We start from the raw sequence: 17,578 nt of genomic DNA on the forward strand, positions 1-17,578 counted from the left end.
GAATCTCTTAGGACTGATTCCTGTTACTCTTTTTTTTTTTTTTTTAAAGATTGTATTTTATTTATTCATGAGAGACACACAGAGAGAGGCAGAGACACAGGCAGAGGGAGAAGCAGGCTCCATGCAGGGAGCCTGACGTGGGACTCGATCCCAGGACCCTGGGATCACATCCTGAGCCCAAGGCAGATGCTCAACCACTGAGCCACCCAGGTGCCCCTCCTGTTACTCTTCTAGAACAGTGGTCTGAATTACTATCACTTGTGGACTCTGTCCAAACATATATTTGTCTTTCCCATACACGCAGCCTTTCTTGAGTAACCAAAACATCAACTTCTGCTTTACTTCCAAAACACAGAATGTGTATTCTGCTCTTTTCATCTATGTATTTTATCATCAAACACTGTCCTCTGTCTGCTCTCTACAAATATTAACTCATCTAGTTTTCAAAACAGCCCAAGAGGCGGGGACTGTGGTACCACACCCATTTTACAGATGCGCAAACTGAGGCAGACTGAGACTTGGAGACGTTAGCTGTCTGGCCCAAGATCAAGAGCCAGGATTTGAACTCAGGTGTACACTCAAGTCCTTGATCTCCGTCCTTGCACTATGGTGCCCTCTTGGAACTCTTCCCATGACTCTCCGTGCTTCACTGGTGACGGAGCCACTGTGTGCCAGACCCCCAAATGCCACCCCATCCCTGTGGGGCAAGAATAGCAAGACCCGGAAGGAGGGGCACTGGCCCAGATGCAGGGACTCTGGGTGCTGCGAGGTTCATCACCGTCAGCAGAGACAGCACTTACGTTGTCATGGCTAAGCATCACTCCCTTGGGATTGCCTAAGGTCCCAGAAGTATAGATGATCACAGCGCACTGATTGGCCCTCTGGCTCTCTATGATCTGGTCCAGCTGGGAATCGGGGATGCTATTGCCAAGTTCCATGAAATCATTCCACTGTGGAAAGAAAAGACAGGCAGAGAGGATGGGGACTTGGGGATGTGAGGGTGACCCTCAGCACACCAGGAGTGCCCCCTCCACCCTCCCCACCTCCAGTCACATCTTATACCATCAGCTTCTCTAAAGCATGATTCCCAGCAAGAGGGAAGGCTTAGGATCACCAGTCCTGGGACCTCTTACAAAAGCCCTGAAATGTTTGCTTCTCCTCCTCCACTTCCTGGCAGGCTATTGGGTCTGGACATGTGACCACAGCTGGTCCAATCACAGTGAAGGTCAGGGCTTTTGCTGGAAGTGCTGGGACAGGAATGAGTCATCTGGACATGAATGAGTCAAGATGTAGCCTCAGGAGCTGCCTAAGGTCACACAGCAAGTAAACAGGAACCAGAGTTCTAAAGCAATATGGTCAGACTCCAGGACCTGTGCTCCCCTCTACCTTAAATAGGATGCTTCAAAAGGAACTGTTGGGTTATATGAGCTGAGTATCACACAGGACCTGCAAAAATTCACTGGGCCCCCAACGAGGCTCTGGATGAGGGCAATACAGCAAATTGAAGGTGGAGGGCACGCAGCATCCTGCAGCGCTGGAGCCAGGAGGATGCCAACTCCGTGACAGTCACAGCTGAGGGCATTTCTGGTGGTTTCAGCTAGAAGGGTGTCACTGGCATCTAGTTAGTGGAGGCCAAGGGTGCTGCTTGGCATCCTACAGCGCACAGGATGGCCCCACAACAGTTATCCACCCCCAAATGTCCATAGCAACAAGGTTGAGAAATCCCACTGTAAGTAGCGTTGATAACAAGGGCGGTTTTAAAAGGTATCCGGACTCCTTTGAACCTCTAAAAAGTCTGTGATTCTAATCCGTTTTCTTCCTTAGTTACTCACCATCTTGGTCTTAATGATTAAGTATTTTCTGGAAGGTACAAAAGCTGGCTAGGGTTTTGGTTGGCCAGACTGGATCGTTGGCCCCTCTTGTCCCACCTGCATGGAGGGCAAACCAAATACACTCCATGATATTGTGGGACTTCTGCTTTGAGTCATGGGTTTGAGGGTCTCATCTCGTGGACGTTAAAAGAGCTTGCCCTGGCCCTTCCCAAGACTCCTGCCCTGACACCCCTGCTTGTACCGAAACATTTCCTGACTAGACCACCTTGAGGCAGAGTGCGTTTTCGAAAAAAGGACTATGACAGCATTTATGGTGTGACTGTTCAGTGGCCTTGCCCCTCCCTCAGTAAAAGGTGGTCTAGGTCCCCACCCTGGAACCCCATTCCCAGCAGAGCTTCCCATTGGCCTTTGATGGGCACAGTATGTCGGAAGTGATGGTGTGTGGCTTCCAAGAGTAGGTCATTAAAGGCAAGACACCTTCCACCTGCTGTTCTCTCTCTGTGTCTTTCTCTGTCTCTCTCTCTCTCTCTGTCTCTCTTTCTCAGAACATTTTCTGGAGAGATCTGAGCCAGGAGGAAGTCCAGAGATCCTGAGATCACCATGCTGGAAAGGCCATGAAGAGAGAGAGGGAGGACCCCCAGCTGCAAGGTCAGGACCAGAGTGAGGTCTAGACACTAAGCCTCTAGTGCAAAATTTAAGGAGATGCAAACAACAGAACAAAAGGAAAAGACCTTTTGGCAATCAAGGTAAATAATATTTTAATGCAATATATTTTAAATTACTGACAACACACACAAGTCCACGATGAATGAAGTATCAAAAATTTAAATAAAGACAGGCTCCAGCAGGCTGCTGGTCCAAGCCATGGCAGAAATGCTCAACCCCGTGTTCATATTTGTACATATTAAACAAGGTTTCATGGTTTTAGTGAAACTATTATTGATGACTTGGCACCCATTAAAGCCAAAAGTAGACTTATAACAAATTCTGGTTTGGATATAAAGTAAATCTTCATGTCTAATGCTGTGGGTTTTCACACATCTAATTTTCAATGATGTAGTATTTTTTTTTCAGTTGCCTTAATGTTCTGGGAAAAAAAAAACCCTAATGATAAAATGATTGTTGTTGTCTTTAAGCCACCAATTTTGGGGGTGATTTGTCTCATAGCAATAAATAACCAGAACACACATCGTCCCATAAAGTGGGCCCTTCACGCCAGGAAGAGAAAAGAAGGCCCTATAAACCTTGTCTGCCTGCCGTGGGGGGCCCGCCTTCCCCTTGACTCAGTGGCTTCCTTCCACACTTACGGAGTACAGGTTATTATTGCTCTCCTTCACTGGCAGCTTGTACTGGATGATCGCTTTTAGGGTCTCCATCCTGCTTTGCGGAATCTGAAAGAAAGTTCCACGTGGGCCTTATGGTGCTGGAGAGACTAAGGGTGGAAGCCCCTTCTAAGCAATCTCCCACAGGGACGCCAGCCTCTCTTCTTCCCCTGCCCACCCCGTACAACACAGCTCTTGTCCCAATTGCTAAGACACAACCTGATTTTAGAACCACGGGGTTCTTTGTGGTCAGTATCAGCCTCCAACCCTTAGGGACTGGTGAAGACGACAGCCTCCTGAGTCATGCTACACATGCAGAGTTGTGGTTGTTGGTTGGTGAGCCCGCTGCCGTGCACTGTGTCCAGGATCCAGCTAGCCTCCTAGCTGGAGTTAGGCAACAAAAATCCTCCGTGAAGGCGACTGAAACCTGGACAAGTTCAGGACTTTCTACCTAAACCAAGGGCTCTAAGGTTCAGTTGACCACACCTGCGGGATTCTTGTATCCTATTGATGCAAAGGAAGGAATGTCTACAACATGGCTAGCCAATCCAGTGAAAAAGTCACTTCCAACATCCAGCATGGTGATTATAATTATAACCAAGTCTCCAGCGTGGATTGAGAGAAAAGAAGACGGAAGCTCTGGTAACAGTTGGACAGGAGGTTTCCAGAGAGAGAGGGAACAGACATCCAGAAAGCCTGGAGCAGGTAATGGCTAGGAATGTTTGAGGATTATATAAAGTCTCAGCTAGCATGAGGATGAAGGGAGACAATTAGGAGCAGAGACAGGAAAGGATGGTGAGGGCCAGATTGGCCACACCTTGGAGGCAGTGGTGAGGGGTCTTGAGTTTATTCTAAGGAGGCAGGGAAGATCTGGAGAGTTGGAGGGCTGTAAGCCATGGGTATTGCCTAGAATTAAAGATTGCCAAGTGAAACTGAACATCCAGTTTGGGAGGAGCATGTCAGAAGCCTGGCTTTGAATCTTGCATACGAAGGGTATGCAGTATTTTCTAATGGGGGAAGACCCGAATTGTAAGCCAGTATTTGGCACAAAGGACCCACTCTTCACCTACCACCCATCCCACAGTTTGTTCTGCTATGAACAGAACAAACAGGGAATGACATGAGTATCAGGGACCATAGAGGCATCACTTAAGAAAACAATTTCAGAAAACTCAAGCCTGGAGGGAGAAGACTGTTTTTCTCCCTGAACCAGGTCAGGAATTAGGCATCCAAGGAGGCTTGGTGGCAGAGAGTTCTATTTCACTGAGTCTGGCTGGATTTCATGAGTCTGGAAAATCTACCCTAATTTCAGAGATGTTAATAAAACATGGGAAGACATGACCAAAGATGATTGGAAGATACCGTTGGCGGCAAGACACATCTCAACTCCAGAGACATTAAAAAGCAGAGAAGTGTGTAACTCAGAAGCATGATATTGATGCAACAGCCACAGGGCTCTTGGGCTGAGTGGTAAATCTGGCTATCTAGGTTCACTCTCCTGAGGACTCCCGTCCCCATGGAATCTTCCTACCAAAAGCTGGGTCAGGAAACTGCAGCTCATTCAAACACTGGTAGTTGAAAAAAACTTTCTTTTTTTTTTTTTTTAAAGATTTTATTTATTTATCCATGAGAGACACAGAAAGAGAGATTCAGGCCCTGGGCCAAAGACGGCGCTAAACCGCTGAGCCACCGGGGCTGCCCCTGAAAAAAACTTTCTACAGCATCCATACAAAGATATTATGAAAAAAAGAAGAGTAAGGGGGGAGCCAAATTTTGTATGTAAAGAAAAGTCACCACAAAGCAAAGGAAAATTGCCACCCAACATTCCAACATAAGGTTTGAAACATGACAAAGCAGACACAGCTGGAAAGGAAGAACACAAAGCAAACATACAAACACTGAGGGAAGAGAGAGCCACGCCAGAAAGAGGTGAAACAGAAAGTGGTGGAACTTTGGAAAGAAATGAGAGAGAGAAGCATTTCAGAAACGATGACAGTTACAAAAACAAAAACAAAAGACAATTACAAGGGGGTTATAAACCTTAAAATCATTACATTTCTGAAGGAAAATAAACAGTGGGCTGTATATAAAATAATACATAAACACATTTTAAAAATAGAAGCTTAGGGGCACCCGGGTGGCTCAGTCAGTTAAGCCTCTGCTTTTGGCCCAGTCATGATCCCGGAATACCGGGATCGAGCCCCACATGGGTCTCCCTGTTCGACGGAGAGCCTGCTTCTCCCTCTGCCTCTGCTGCTCCCCCTGCGCTTGCCGTCTCTCTCGCTTACTCTCTGTCTCTCTCTAGATAAATAAATAAATAAATAAATAAATAAATAAATAAATAAATAGGGATCCCTGGGTGGCGCAGCGGTTTAGCGCCTGTCTTTGGCCCAGGGCGTGATCCTGGAGACCTGGGATTGAATCCCACGTTGGGCTCCCGGTGCATGGAGCCTGCTTCTCCCTCTGCCTATGTCTCTGCCTCTCTCTCTCTCACTGTGTGCCTATCATAAAAATAAAAATTAAAAAAAAAATAAATAAAATCTTTAAAAAATTAAAATAGAAGCTTACCTGCTGGGTGTGGAGCCTACTTAAAAAAATAAAAAATAAAAATAAAGGGCATTAAAAATAAAAACAGAAGCTTAGTTGGAAATGAAGTTAATACAAATTGGAAATTAGATCTCCCCACTCCACCCTGCTCCCCCTGGTTATACCACAGTAGCCGTGGAGGTCACTTACTGAACCCGAGGACAGGGCCAGCCTCGCCACCCCACCGATCATTAGCATCCACCCATCCCCGTGGGTGACTGACTGGATGGCAGTGTTTGGGTTTGGGCTTTACCGAAAGGATTTTCTGTAGCTGTAGGTCATTCTCAACCAGTAGGACGTTCACCTTGGCATTAGTAATGACGTATTGACAAGCGTCCGCAGAGTTGGTGGCATAAATACCAACACAGAGACCCCTGGGAAAAGAAAACACATGAGCGTGTGCATGTGTGCACACACCCACACCTTAAGGTGAGAACGTCCTGGAAGGTGTGGGGAGGGGAAAGCTCTATAGACAAGTTCTGAGTTTGTAGCCTTGGTCCCAGCTTCCCCCTGTCCACAACTTAACTATGATGAAAACAACAAAAATAAGGGTGAGGAAAGCAGCAAGTCCTATGATGTCATTGTGATGGCAGATCACCAAGCCCTGGCAGCACCCCATTATAAGATGAGGAGCCTTGGGGCAGTGAAGTCACTTGTTTGAGTTCCCAAGACCATAGATGCTAGAGGTGGGATTTGGACCCCACCTGCTCCCTTCATCCTACTGCCTTTTGTTCCTGCCTTTAACCATCCTGTTTTTTAAATTTGCATTTCCCTGACGGCTGATGATGTCCAGCACCTCTTCAAGTACTTTTTGGCTACTTCCCTTTGTGAGCTTTCTGCTCAAGTCTTTTGCTTATTTAAAATCATTTTGTCAAAAAAAATCATTTTGTCTTTTTTTTCCCCTTTAAAGATTTTTTTAAAGTAATCTCTGCACCCAACGTGGGGCTCAAACTCATGACTCCGAGATCAAGAATCACATGCTCTCCCACCAGCCAGCCAGCCGCCTCTCCTTTTGTCTTTTTATCAGTCAGTTATAGAAGCGCCTTGATACCTAAGATGCCAGTCCTTTGTCAGATTGGTGTGTCTGTCTTGCCGCCCAACCTGGGGTTGCACCTGAAACCCCTGGTCCCGTCTCAGAGCCCGCCCAGGGCTGCTAGGCCAGAGTAGCAGCTCGCCCACATTCGGAGTCCAGGCCCGAATGGACTGGCCCATTCAGGGCCCACAGTCTTACCCTGCTAGGATGGCACCAAGAGAAGCAATTAACCACTCAACGGAGTTAAACCCCAGGATGCCAACTCCGTGGAAACGCTGCAGGCCCAGCTGGGAAGGCAAAAGCAAACAAACAGAAAAGAGAAACACAAAGACGTTTTGTTTCTGGGTGGGATCTGCTCACTAGGATGTGTGAAAGCAGACTCCAAAACCCATGAGGTCACGTTGGGAAAAGCCAGGGTTGAACCTAAAATCTGGAGTGTGATATTTTTGTCACTGTTGGGAGGCTGGTTTGCTTCCCTCTGCATAATGCACCATTTATTTATTCTTGTTTGTAAGTATTTTATTTATTTTTATTTTTGTTAATTTATTTGAGAGACAGTGAGCAAGCGAGAGAGAGCATGAGTGAGGGGGGGAGAGGGAGAAGCAGACTCCCCACTGAGCAGGGAGCTGGACGCGGGGCTGGATCCCAAGACCCCTGGGATCATGACCTGAGCTGAAGGCAGACACTTAACTGACTGAGTCACCCCAGGCGCCCCTGTATTTTATTTTTATTGTGGCTAAATATATTTAGCAACTTTTGGTGCACAGCTCAGTGGCATGAAGCACACTCACACTGTTGTGCAATCATGACCACCATCTGTCTCCAGATCTTTCCATCTCCCCAAACTTCTGTCCCCATGAAGCACTGACACCCCCCCTTTCCCCCCCCTCCCGCTCCTACCACCTCCTCTCTGTCCCTGTGGATGGGACCCCTCTGGAGACCTCTGGGAGTGGGGTCATGCAGGAGGTGTCCTTCTGGGTCTGGGTCCGCTCCCTGAGCCCAGTGTCCTCAGAGCCCATCCATGTTGTGGCAGGTGTCAGGATGTCCTTCCATTGTTAGACTGAATAATAATGATTTTTTGTGTGGATGGACCACACCGTGTCTTATCTTTTCATCCATCAATGGACACTTGGTCGCCTCCACATTTTGACTACCGTTAACAATGCTGCTGTGAACATTGTGTACAAATATCTATTTGAGTCCTTGCTTTGAATTCTTTTGGGGATTGTTGGGTCATATGGTGATTCCACGTTCAATCTTTTGAGGAACTGCCACAGTGTCCTCCATAATGGCTGCACCATTCTGCATTTCCACCAGCGATGCACAAGGGTTCTGGTTTCTCCATATCCTCATTGACACTTGTTATTATTATTTTTTGAAGATAGTGGTCATCTTAATAGGCGTGAGTTTATTTTTTTTTGTAATAATGAAAGTACTCCAAGGCTGGCAGTGACCCACAGTTCTTGGGGAAAATGTAAGCATTTGGAAGGCATCTGCCTGCCAATGCTCCAGAACGTGATACCTAGTGTTTCTGCTTAGTAAAAAACAGGCAGTCTTCTTTGCAGGTCGACGGTCTCTATCAATACGTAGACAAACCAAGTAATTACTGTTTGGATCCCTGAGGATTAGGGGAGTAGGGATCTTTGAATCCCCAGATCTAAGGACATAGCCAGAGAGGATCAGCTTTCAGGAGAGGTGAATTAATCACAGCACTGTGGTGGAGCAGCCACGCAGAAAGTCCTAAGAGACAGTTATCATCTCCTGGTGAAGACACATGGGTGTCAGAGGGGAGAGGAGAGAGGAACTCAGATCTGGGTCAAAATGTGATAGCATTTCCTATAAATCAAAACCACTGGGCATTCCCTTTAAGTACAATAGAAGTTCCCTATCATATTCATAATCTATTGCTGCATAACACATCACCACAAACTTAGCAGCTTAAAACAACACGCGTTTATTATCTCAGTTTCCATAGGTCAGGAGTCTGGGGACAGCTTAACTAGGTCCTCTGCTTAGGATCTCCTGAAGCTGTAGTTAAGGTATCAGCAGGGACTGTCGTCTCTGAAGCTCGAGACTCTTCTCCCACACTTGCAGTCTGTTCGCAGTATTCATTTCTTTGTGGTTAAATGACTGAGGTCCTGTTTGCTTCCTGGCTGTCAGCTAGGGACTGCCCTCCTAGAGGCGGTCTGTTGTCCCCTGCCACATGGCCCTGTCCACAACATGGCAATTTGCTTCCTCAAAGCCAACAGAAGAATCTTTCTTTTTAATGGTTTTCCTGATCAGGTCAGGCCCACCAGAGCATTTGCTGTTTGGATGAACTCAAAGTCAGCTGATCAGGGAACTTAACTCCACCTGCAAAATCTCTTCACCTTTGCCACCACGGGAGGAAAATTCCATCGCGGTAACCCACCAGTCCTGTCCATACTCAAGGGGAGGAGTCTGTCTATACAGTGTGAATATGCCAGGGGTTGGGAATCTTGAGGGTCATTGTAGAATTCGGCCTAACATGCCTATCAAAGTAGCCAATATGAACATTTTTTTTTATAAAACCATGTTGGCGGGATCCCTGGATGGCTCAGCGGTTTAGCATCTGCCTTCAGCCCAGGGCATGATCCTGGGGACCCGGGATCGAGTCCCACATCAGGCTCCCTGCATGGAGCCTGCTTCTCCCTCTGCCTGTGTCTCTGCTTCTCTGTTTCTCTCTGGTCTCTCATGAATAAATAAATCTTTTTTTTTTAAAGCCTTGTTGGCAAGAATGATAGGTAAGCAGAGTCTCTCACCCTGAGTGGGCATATAGTGGCACTGTCTCTGTAAGAATTCATTGTACAAAGAAGGTTCTCTGTGGCTCCATATATGGTAGCAAAGCCTGAGAACACAGTCAATGCCCATCAATAGGGGGCTGATTGTGCCAATATTGTTACATACAAATTTGCAGTTGCTGAAAAGCATATGGATTTTTAAAAATATTTTTTTTTTTAGTGAATCAGTGTCTCAGTATGTCACTGCTGAGATTAGGTTATGGAAGCTATGAGAAGATAGAGTTCCCATCTTGTTCACACTCTTTTCTGGGATCACTCATCCTGGGGAAAGCTGGCTGCCATAGTCTGAGGACACTCAACCCAATGGAAAAGAACAGGGAGCAAGGAACCAAGGCCTCCTGTCAATAGCCAGCCTTGTAAGTAAGCTTACAAGTAGACCCTCCAGCCCCAGTCAAGCCTTCAGATAACAATTTGACTCCAACCTCATGAGAAACCCTAAAACTAAATTTGGGGTAATTTGTTATGAAGCAGTAGCTAATTGATATATATTTTTAAAAGCAAGATGCAGGATGCCTGGGTGTCTCAGTTGGTTAAGCATCTGACTTTGGCTCAGGTCATGATCTCTGGGTTCTAGGATCAAGCCCTGCATTGAGCTCCACATTCAGTAGGGAGTCTGCTTTTCCCTCTGCCCCTTCCCCTGCTTGTGTTCTCTTTCTCTCTCTCTCTCTTTCAAATAAATAGATAATATCTTTTAAGAAAGCAAGATGTAGAATCATGGGTATAGTACACTACCATGTGTGTGAAAACTTGCATGTAGAGACATTTTATGCTATTATACACATAATTTATTCCCCCAAAGGATTTACAAAAAACTGGCAATGGTGGCTGCCTCCATAAGAGAGAGGTCAAATATTATAGGGAAAATTCTCATCAGTTAACCTTCATATCTTATGGTGCCTTGTGCATTTTATACCATATGTATCCATATGTAGAATGTGTGATTGACTAAATGATGAATGAATGAATAATTCATTTACCTTGATCAAGGCTCTTGCTGCCTTCCGACAAGCTTCGTAGTACTGGTTAAAATTCAGAACTTCCCAATGCTCACTGTTCTTTGTTGCAAGGGCTGGATACATCCCAAATCGGCTGACTGACTCCCGAAAAAATTCAGGGATGGTTAATGGGGTCTCATGGCCTGGCCCATGTTTTGATAGCCTCAGAAGGACTTCTCCATCTCGATGAATGGTCCACAGCCTAGGTGTCACTGTAAACAGTCATCAGGGGTGGGTGGCAAATATTTTTATTAGTTTAATAACTTTGGAGGAGGAGTGTCCTTTTTTGGGCCTGAAGGGCTGAGTGTTGAATTAATCCCACTCCTTGAGTGAAGTCACAGGGCCAATACCAGCCCATTCATGCTTTCTCTTTCTTATTTTTCCTTACTCCCTTCAACAACTTCCTATGAAAATTTTCACACACACAAGAAAGTTGGAAGGCTGTATAGCCAAAACTCTCTTACTCACAATGTGGATTCCACAACCGCTAGCATTTGCTGCATTTGCTTTATCACATCTCTGTCCAGCCATCTCTCTATATCCATGCATTGCTCCATCTATTTCGAAGTAAGCTGCAGCTGTCTATCCATTTCATCCTTAAATTCACATGCTTTAGCAGGTGAATCATTAACTAGAGTTCCAAATTATTTATAGGTTTTTTTTTTTTAAGGTAAAATTTACATGCAGTAGACTACATATGCTTTGGTCAGTGGAATGTGAGAAGTGGCTGGTGTGTGTGTCTCTCCCAGGCAGATGAAAGGCAGAGACCTAGCAGAGGGACAAGCAGGCTCGCTGCAGGGAGCCCCCATGTGGGACCCGATCCCAGGACCCTCGGATCATGACCTGAACCAAAGGCAGATGCTCAGCCACTGAGCCACCTGGGGGCTCCTTCCAGGCAGAAGGTTTAAGAGTCAGTGTGTGACTCACTGTACCTCATTCTCCTGCCACAAATATGGTAGGAAGCATATGTAGGGGGGGAAACCTAGTGCCAGACACATAATGCGAACAAGAAACAAGCGTGTGTTGTGTTAAGCTCTTGAGGTTTGGGGTTGGATGTTACATCGGCATCACCCGGACCACCCTGATACCACCCCTTAATGTGGAACTCAAAACCAGCTTGTTTCCCTTCACCCTTCATCTCCTTTAGGGGTGTGAAGTGGTTGATCCCTACAAAGAAGAGAAGAGGGTTTCCTCTGGAGAGAGTTGGCATGCAGTGTGTTCATCACCCCCCCCAACCATGGGTCAAGTGAGAGAAGATTCTGGAAACCCTCTTGGAGAACTGGGTTTGTGACTCTTGACTTTGTCTGACTGAAATTTATCTAGTAGAGAGGTGGTAGCTGGCTGTGGCTGAGTAGACAGGGGGTTGGGAGAACACTGCGTGTCCATGTGCTATGGGGTGCTGTTGTTCCCCTTGACTGACATGGACCCCATGGAGGAGCTCCTAAAGGCTTTTGTCTGGAAGACAGTAGAGAGAACCTGGGGATCCATGTTCAGAGGCAGACACTAAGGAAGGTAACCAGTGGGTGCTGATAAAAGAGCATGAACTATGTATTAGTCAGCTAGGGCTGCCGAGACAAAGTGCCCCAGCATGAGAGGCTGAAACCACAGAAATCTGTTCTCTCAGTTCTGGAGATGATAAGTATGAGATCAAGGTGTGGGCAGAGTCGACTCCCTTGGAGGCCATGATGGAGAATCCGTTCCATGCCTCTGTCCTAGTTCCTAGCTATTTGGTGGCAGTCTTTGGAGGTCCTTGGCTTAGAAGCATCTCCCTGTGTGCCTGTCTCTGTCCCACTTGACCCTTTTCATATGGACACCAGTCATATTGGGTTAGGGCCCACGCAAATGACATCATCATCACTAACTACATCTGCAGTGACTCCTGTTTCCAAATAAGTCACATCCTGAGGTGCTGCGTGTTAGGGTGCATCTTAGTTCATTTGACATAATACAGCACATTTATAAATAACAGACATTTATTTCTCGTAGCTGTGGAGGCCGGGAAGTCAAAGATCAAGGCACTGGCAGATTCAGTGTCTGGTAAGAACCTACTTTCTGGTTCATAGCGGCTTCTCACTGTGTCCTCACCTGGTAGAAGGGGTGAGGGAGGTCTCTGGGGCTTCACCCTCATGATCTGACCCCCTCCTGCAGGCCCCCACCTCCTGATACAATCACACTGGGGTTAACTTTCAACACATGAGTTTTGGAAGGACACAAATATTCCACTTGGCAGGTGGAGTCAGTTGAGGATCGCAAGATGAAATTCTGATGTAGTGCTGGTTCAAAGTCCAATAACTGGTGTCTTTAGAGGAGAGGAGAGGACACACACCCAGAGAAGAAGGCCATATAATGATAGAGGCAGAGATTTCCGTGATGAGTTTGTAGACCAAGGATTGCCAAGACCACCAGGAGCCTGGAGAGCATGGAGCAGATTGCCCACCACAGCCTCCAGAAAGACCCAACCCAGCCAATGCCCTGATCTCGGGCTTCCAGCCTCCAGAACCCCGACGGAACAAGTCTCTGTTGTTTCCACCACTCGGAAACTGTCTAGTTGGTTGTAACAGACCCAGGAATCTGACTCAGTGACCAAAATGAGATTTTGAAGATTACTGTCATTTGAGAATGATCGTAAAAGCTGTCATCCTCACCAACATTTTATGCACTTGGAAGATGGCAGCTGTGAAAGATAATGAAGACGCTCTATCTCATGGTGCTCCCTGAGCTTCGTTCCAGCGGCAGAGTGATTACAACATACAGATGAACACAATTACCACATACCTGCGCTATTTATGTATTTATTATATATAGATACTACAAATGTTAAAATACTATACTGCTATATAGTACAGTATATCTGTACTATATTATATTTATTAATATTTGTACGATATAAGTGTTATTACATCTGCACTATATACATTTTCAATTGTGGCTGCACTGCATATAATTACATCTGCATTAACATATATATGAATACACATGCACTATATTGTCACATCTGCACTATATATGTTATTACAACTCGCCTATATTGCATCTGGACTGTATATATTACTACATCTGCACTATACATACACAATGGCATTTGCAGCGTGTATATTTATATATATAAACACAATTATATCCACAATATGTATTATTATATCTGTACTTTATATTATTACACCTGCACTATATATATTATTACATTGTATATATACACACACACACACACACACACATATCTGTACTATATATGATGGTTCCTGGGTGCTTTACCAGGCTGTCCTACTAGGGAGATGTTATGATCAATGTCCTGTGGCACAAACAATACAAATGAGGTGTCAAAAGAGCAAGCCCCTCACCCACTGTTTCAGGCACCTCAGCCAAAGCCAGGCGCCGAGGCAAGGAGCACCTATGTCCTGACTTTCTGGGCGGGGGTGTGTGTTCCTTTATGAAAAGGCTTGGCTGAGTCAATGCATCTTCCTCTTCCCCATGCACACTCTAGCACAACATACCTTTGTTTTTATTCATGTTTATTTGAGAATCCGTAACATTCTCTTCACGAGTCATTGGGCTTTTAGCCTTTTGAGATCTGGAGAGACCATTCTTCATTGTACTGCAAGGCACAAAGCAGGGGACTTAGCGGGGCTGGCAAAGAGGCTGCAAGTCTAAGCCAACTTCCATCCACTGGCCATGTCTGCCTAGAATCCTGGGATCCATTAGTCATGCCTGTCCTGGACCTAGGAGGGGATGAGAGTGGTCTGTGTGCCAGAGATCACAGAGCAATTTTAAGTCCAGAGGGCCTTCAATCTGTGAGTTTCCAGAAGAGTCTCTTAAATGGTTGGAGTATAGAGACCAAGTCTATATGTGGTCCTGTGGGTGAGACAACATTTTGAATTCTCCCAAGGGAAAAAGAAACCCACAGGAGATTTCTGTTCTTGTTGGTTGCCCTAAAGATAGTACGACGTGAAAACCCAAAGGATCTAAAGGAAAAACAGAAAATCTTGCTTCATAGGAAGTTTTTGATTTTCCACATGGCAAAAGAATGCCATAAACAATCAAGCGATCAACAAACTGAGAAAAAAAATATGGATCACATGCCTAATTAAGGCTTGATTTCTTTTATATATAAAGAATTCCAATGAACCAATAAAAAAGTCCAGTACCCCAAGGGGCATAAATAGAAAGTTCCCTGAAAAACACATTTAAAATGACTTTCTCGGTCATGAGAGAATGCATAGAAAATATTATGATGTATTTCACCTGTCAGGTTGACTAAGCTAAAAAACAAAATTGAAAAATATATTAGCGAGGATGTGAGGGACAGACACTCTCATCCATTGTAAGACTGAGGCAGCCCTTGGAAGGCGGTGGCCAGACCACACGGTCGCTGAGCCATCCTTGGAGGACAGTGCAGTCTGGCTGCTGGGATCCTTGCATGCCCATTAACTGGGCTCTGTTGTTTGAAACCTTCTGTGTATGATGGGGTCAACCACCACTCTTTAACCTGGTCTGCTTTTCAGTGGGTTAATCTTTAAATATATTAAGCAACATTCTTTTGAACATTTACTTAACAAAAAATTGATATTTTTCTAGATGAAGTTATGTTCCCCAAAATTCATATACTGAAGCCCTAACCCCCAGTCTGCTTATATTTGGAGACGGAACCTTTAGGGAGGTGATTCAGGTTAGAGGAAGTGATAATAGTGGGGCCCGGATCCAGTAGGATTGGTATCTTTCTAAGAGGAAAGGAAACCAAATCCTGTTCTCGCCCCTCCTTGTGGGGACACAGCAAGGAGGCAGCTGTTTGCAAGCAATGAAGAGGGCTGTCACCAGAAACCAGCCCTGCTGACACCTTGACTTTGGACTTCCAGCCTCCAGAACTGAGAGAAAATAAATTTCTGATAAGCCACCCATTCTGCAGTATTTTTTTATGGAAGTCACAGTGAATTCTACAGTTGCATAAATATTTAGAAGATACTATTAAATGTCATTTAATGAACTGAGGAATTTAACGGACCAAAATTGCCGAAAACATTTGAACATTTGGCCACATGTTTCATTAATGAAATTCCCCTAAGCATGTAATTAAAATCACAACCCCAGTGTGTAATTTTGTTCCAACCAAAGATGTCCACAGACATCCAGACATCATCAGCAGTCCCCTTGGAGGCCAGGATTGCTGGCTGACATTGTTTGAAAACAACGTGTCTGCGTTTTCCGTGAAGGGAGATTGTATTATCTTGCTCATGACAAGCATTATGCTTGATACAAGAATCAAGCAGTCCTAAATTCTAGATTTGCAGGTAATTGTTCTCCAAGAATCAGGGATGCAGCAGACGAGAACCTGACAATTCACAGACTGGCTGATGTAGCTCTATAAGCTGTGCACGGTTCTGCGCTAGCCGACTCCAGCTTTGTAGTTCAATGAAAACGAGTAGCTAGAAAGGCACATTGTGATATGAACCCAAATGAGTCCCCGTGACATTCATACACACGGAGGAGATCAATCAGTGGGATGAAGCGAATAGCCAAGCACAGCCAATCTGAATGAAGCTATGAACACGCCTGTAAAGACATTCATGAAGTGTGCTGCAGAAGCAGCAGCCAGGAAGTCCAAGGTCTTCCTGGAGCAACTGGATCTGGCTCAGAACCTTGGTGTCACCCTTAATCCACCCTTTCCCCTCCACTGCTCCCTCCTTCCCTCTCTTCTTCTATCCCTCTCTCTCTCTACCTTCCTTTATCCTATCACCCTTCCACCCACCCACCCATCCATCTTTCCATCCTTCCCTCCATCTGTCCTTCCACCCACCCATCCTCATCCATCTATCTACCCACCACCTAACCAACTTCCCTCCCTCCCACCCTCCCTCCCTCCCTCCCTCCCTCCCTTTGTCCTCCCTCCTCTTTCTTCTCTCCCTTGGCTGTTTCCTTTCTTCCTTCCTTGCTTCCTTCTGTCTTCTGCTCTCCTCTCTCCCTTTCCCCAACCCTGCCTTTCGTTCTCTTCTCCCTCTCTCCTTCCTCTCCCTCTCTTCCCCCCACATCTGGCCCATCAACAAATCCCATCAGCTCTGTCTTCAAAATAGGTCCCCAAACCACCGCTCACCTGGATCCCAGGGACCCCGCCCAAGGGTGGATCCCATCAACCACATTCAACTTGTGGATTCCAGCCAGATCCAGACCCAAGCAAGACATCTGTGATCAGTGGTGATGTGAACACTGACTGGATGTCAAATGCCATGAAGAAAGGATGGTCTCTTTTTGAAGACTGATCATGGCTTTGGGACTAAGTCAAAGAATCCTTGTCATGAAAGGATTCACACATGAAATTATGCTGTTTGGAGTTTAAAATAGTCCATCAGGAGCATGGCCACATGGAGAGAACCAAGACCAACTCCATGTTGACAATTTTTGAAGCAAAATAATAAGTACAATTGTTATTGTCATTGGGGGGTGGGTCATGACACTTCCAGCTCTATTTGTTTGTGTGTTTGAAATATTTCATCATAAAAACTGTAAAAGATAAGAATAAAATAAAATGTTGGTCTAACCCTACCCCTCCTCTGCCTGCAGCCCTCCAGGGCTCTCACATCCCTCAGGGTATAAGCCCAAGTCCTCCCCATGCCCACAAAGCCCTGCATGACCACCGGCCCCTTCCTGCCCTCCCCTCCCTTCTCCATGGTACATCCCTACAGTGCAACACCACACCATAGAGGATGGAACTGTGGATGCAACAACTTGAGCACGTCTCAAAGGCTTGAGAGAAAGAAGCCAGACTCAAAAGGCCACATGCTTTATGATTCCGTGTATGTGACTTTCTGAAAAAGGCAAAACCGTAATGACAGAGAACAGATTGGTGGTTGCCAGGAGTTGGGGTGCAAAGTGGGGTTGACTGTGAAGGGGGAACATGAGGGAATTTGGGGGAGGGTGGAAACAGTGACTGTGCTGCTAGTTATACAACTCCGAGCATTTGCCAAAACTCTAGAACTACACCAAAAAATGTGAATTCTCC

General features: G+C 45.7%; 1 protein-coding gene and 1 long non-coding RNA gene across 21 annotated transcripts in view; one reads left to right on the forward strand and one right to left on the reverse strand.

The window, feature by feature from the left end:
* LOC140611003 (uncharacterized) overlaps nt 1–17,578 on the forward strand; it is a 55,264-nt gene that overhangs the window by 29,494 nt on the left and 8,192 nt on the right. For 4 of the 9 annotated variants that reach the window (XR_012012390.1, XR_012012389.1, XR_012012395.1 and 1 more), the window contains 5 exons: nt 2,378–2,578; nt 9,753–9,948; nt 11,735–11,870; nt 12,574–12,624; nt 12,818–17,121. This is a non-coding gene — a long non-coding RNA (uncharacterized lncRNA). Of the gene's footprint in view, nt 1–2,377; nt 2,579–9,752; nt 9,949–11,734; nt 11,871–12,573; nt 12,625–12,817; nt 17,122–17,578 lie in introns of those variants that run through there. The other 5 variants (XR_012012391.1, XR_012012392.1, XR_012012396.1 and 2 more) reach the window with 5 other exon arrangements.
* The window catches only part of LOC140610994 (long-chain-fatty-acid--CoA ligase ACSBG2-like), a 39,290-nt gene that overhangs the window by 15,194 nt on the left and 6,518 nt on the right, over nt 1–17,578 (reverse strand). For 8 of the 12 annotated variants that reach the window (XM_072787642.1, XM_072787643.1, XM_072787637.1 and 5 more), the window contains exons 2-8: nt 14,082–14,182; nt 10,570–10,799; nt 6,972–7,060; nt 5,994–6,114; nt 5,566–5,655; nt 3,140–3,223; nt 801–950 (exon numbers count right to left, since the gene is read on the reverse strand). In XM_072787642.1, the coding sequence (XP_072643743.1) occupies nt 801–950; nt 3,140–3,223; nt 5,566–5,655; nt 5,994–6,114; nt 6,972–7,060; nt 10,570–10,799; nt 14,082–14,182 (865 nt within the window). The remainder of the gene's footprint in view (nt 1–800; nt 951–3,139; nt 3,224–5,565; nt 5,656–5,993; nt 6,115–6,971; nt 7,061–10,569; nt 10,800–14,081; nt 14,183–17,578) is intronic. The other 4 variants (XM_072787640.1, XM_072787639.1, XM_072787638.1 and 1 more) reach the window with 2 other exon arrangements.

This window comes from Canis lupus, chromosome 19 (genome assembly GCF_048164855.1).
Source record: "Canis lupus baileyi chromosome 19, mCanLup2.hap1, whole genome shotgun sequence".
In the NCBI taxonomy this organism is placed as follows: domain Eukaryota; kingdom Metazoa; phylum Chordata; class Mammalia; order Carnivora; family Canidae; genus Canis; species Canis lupus.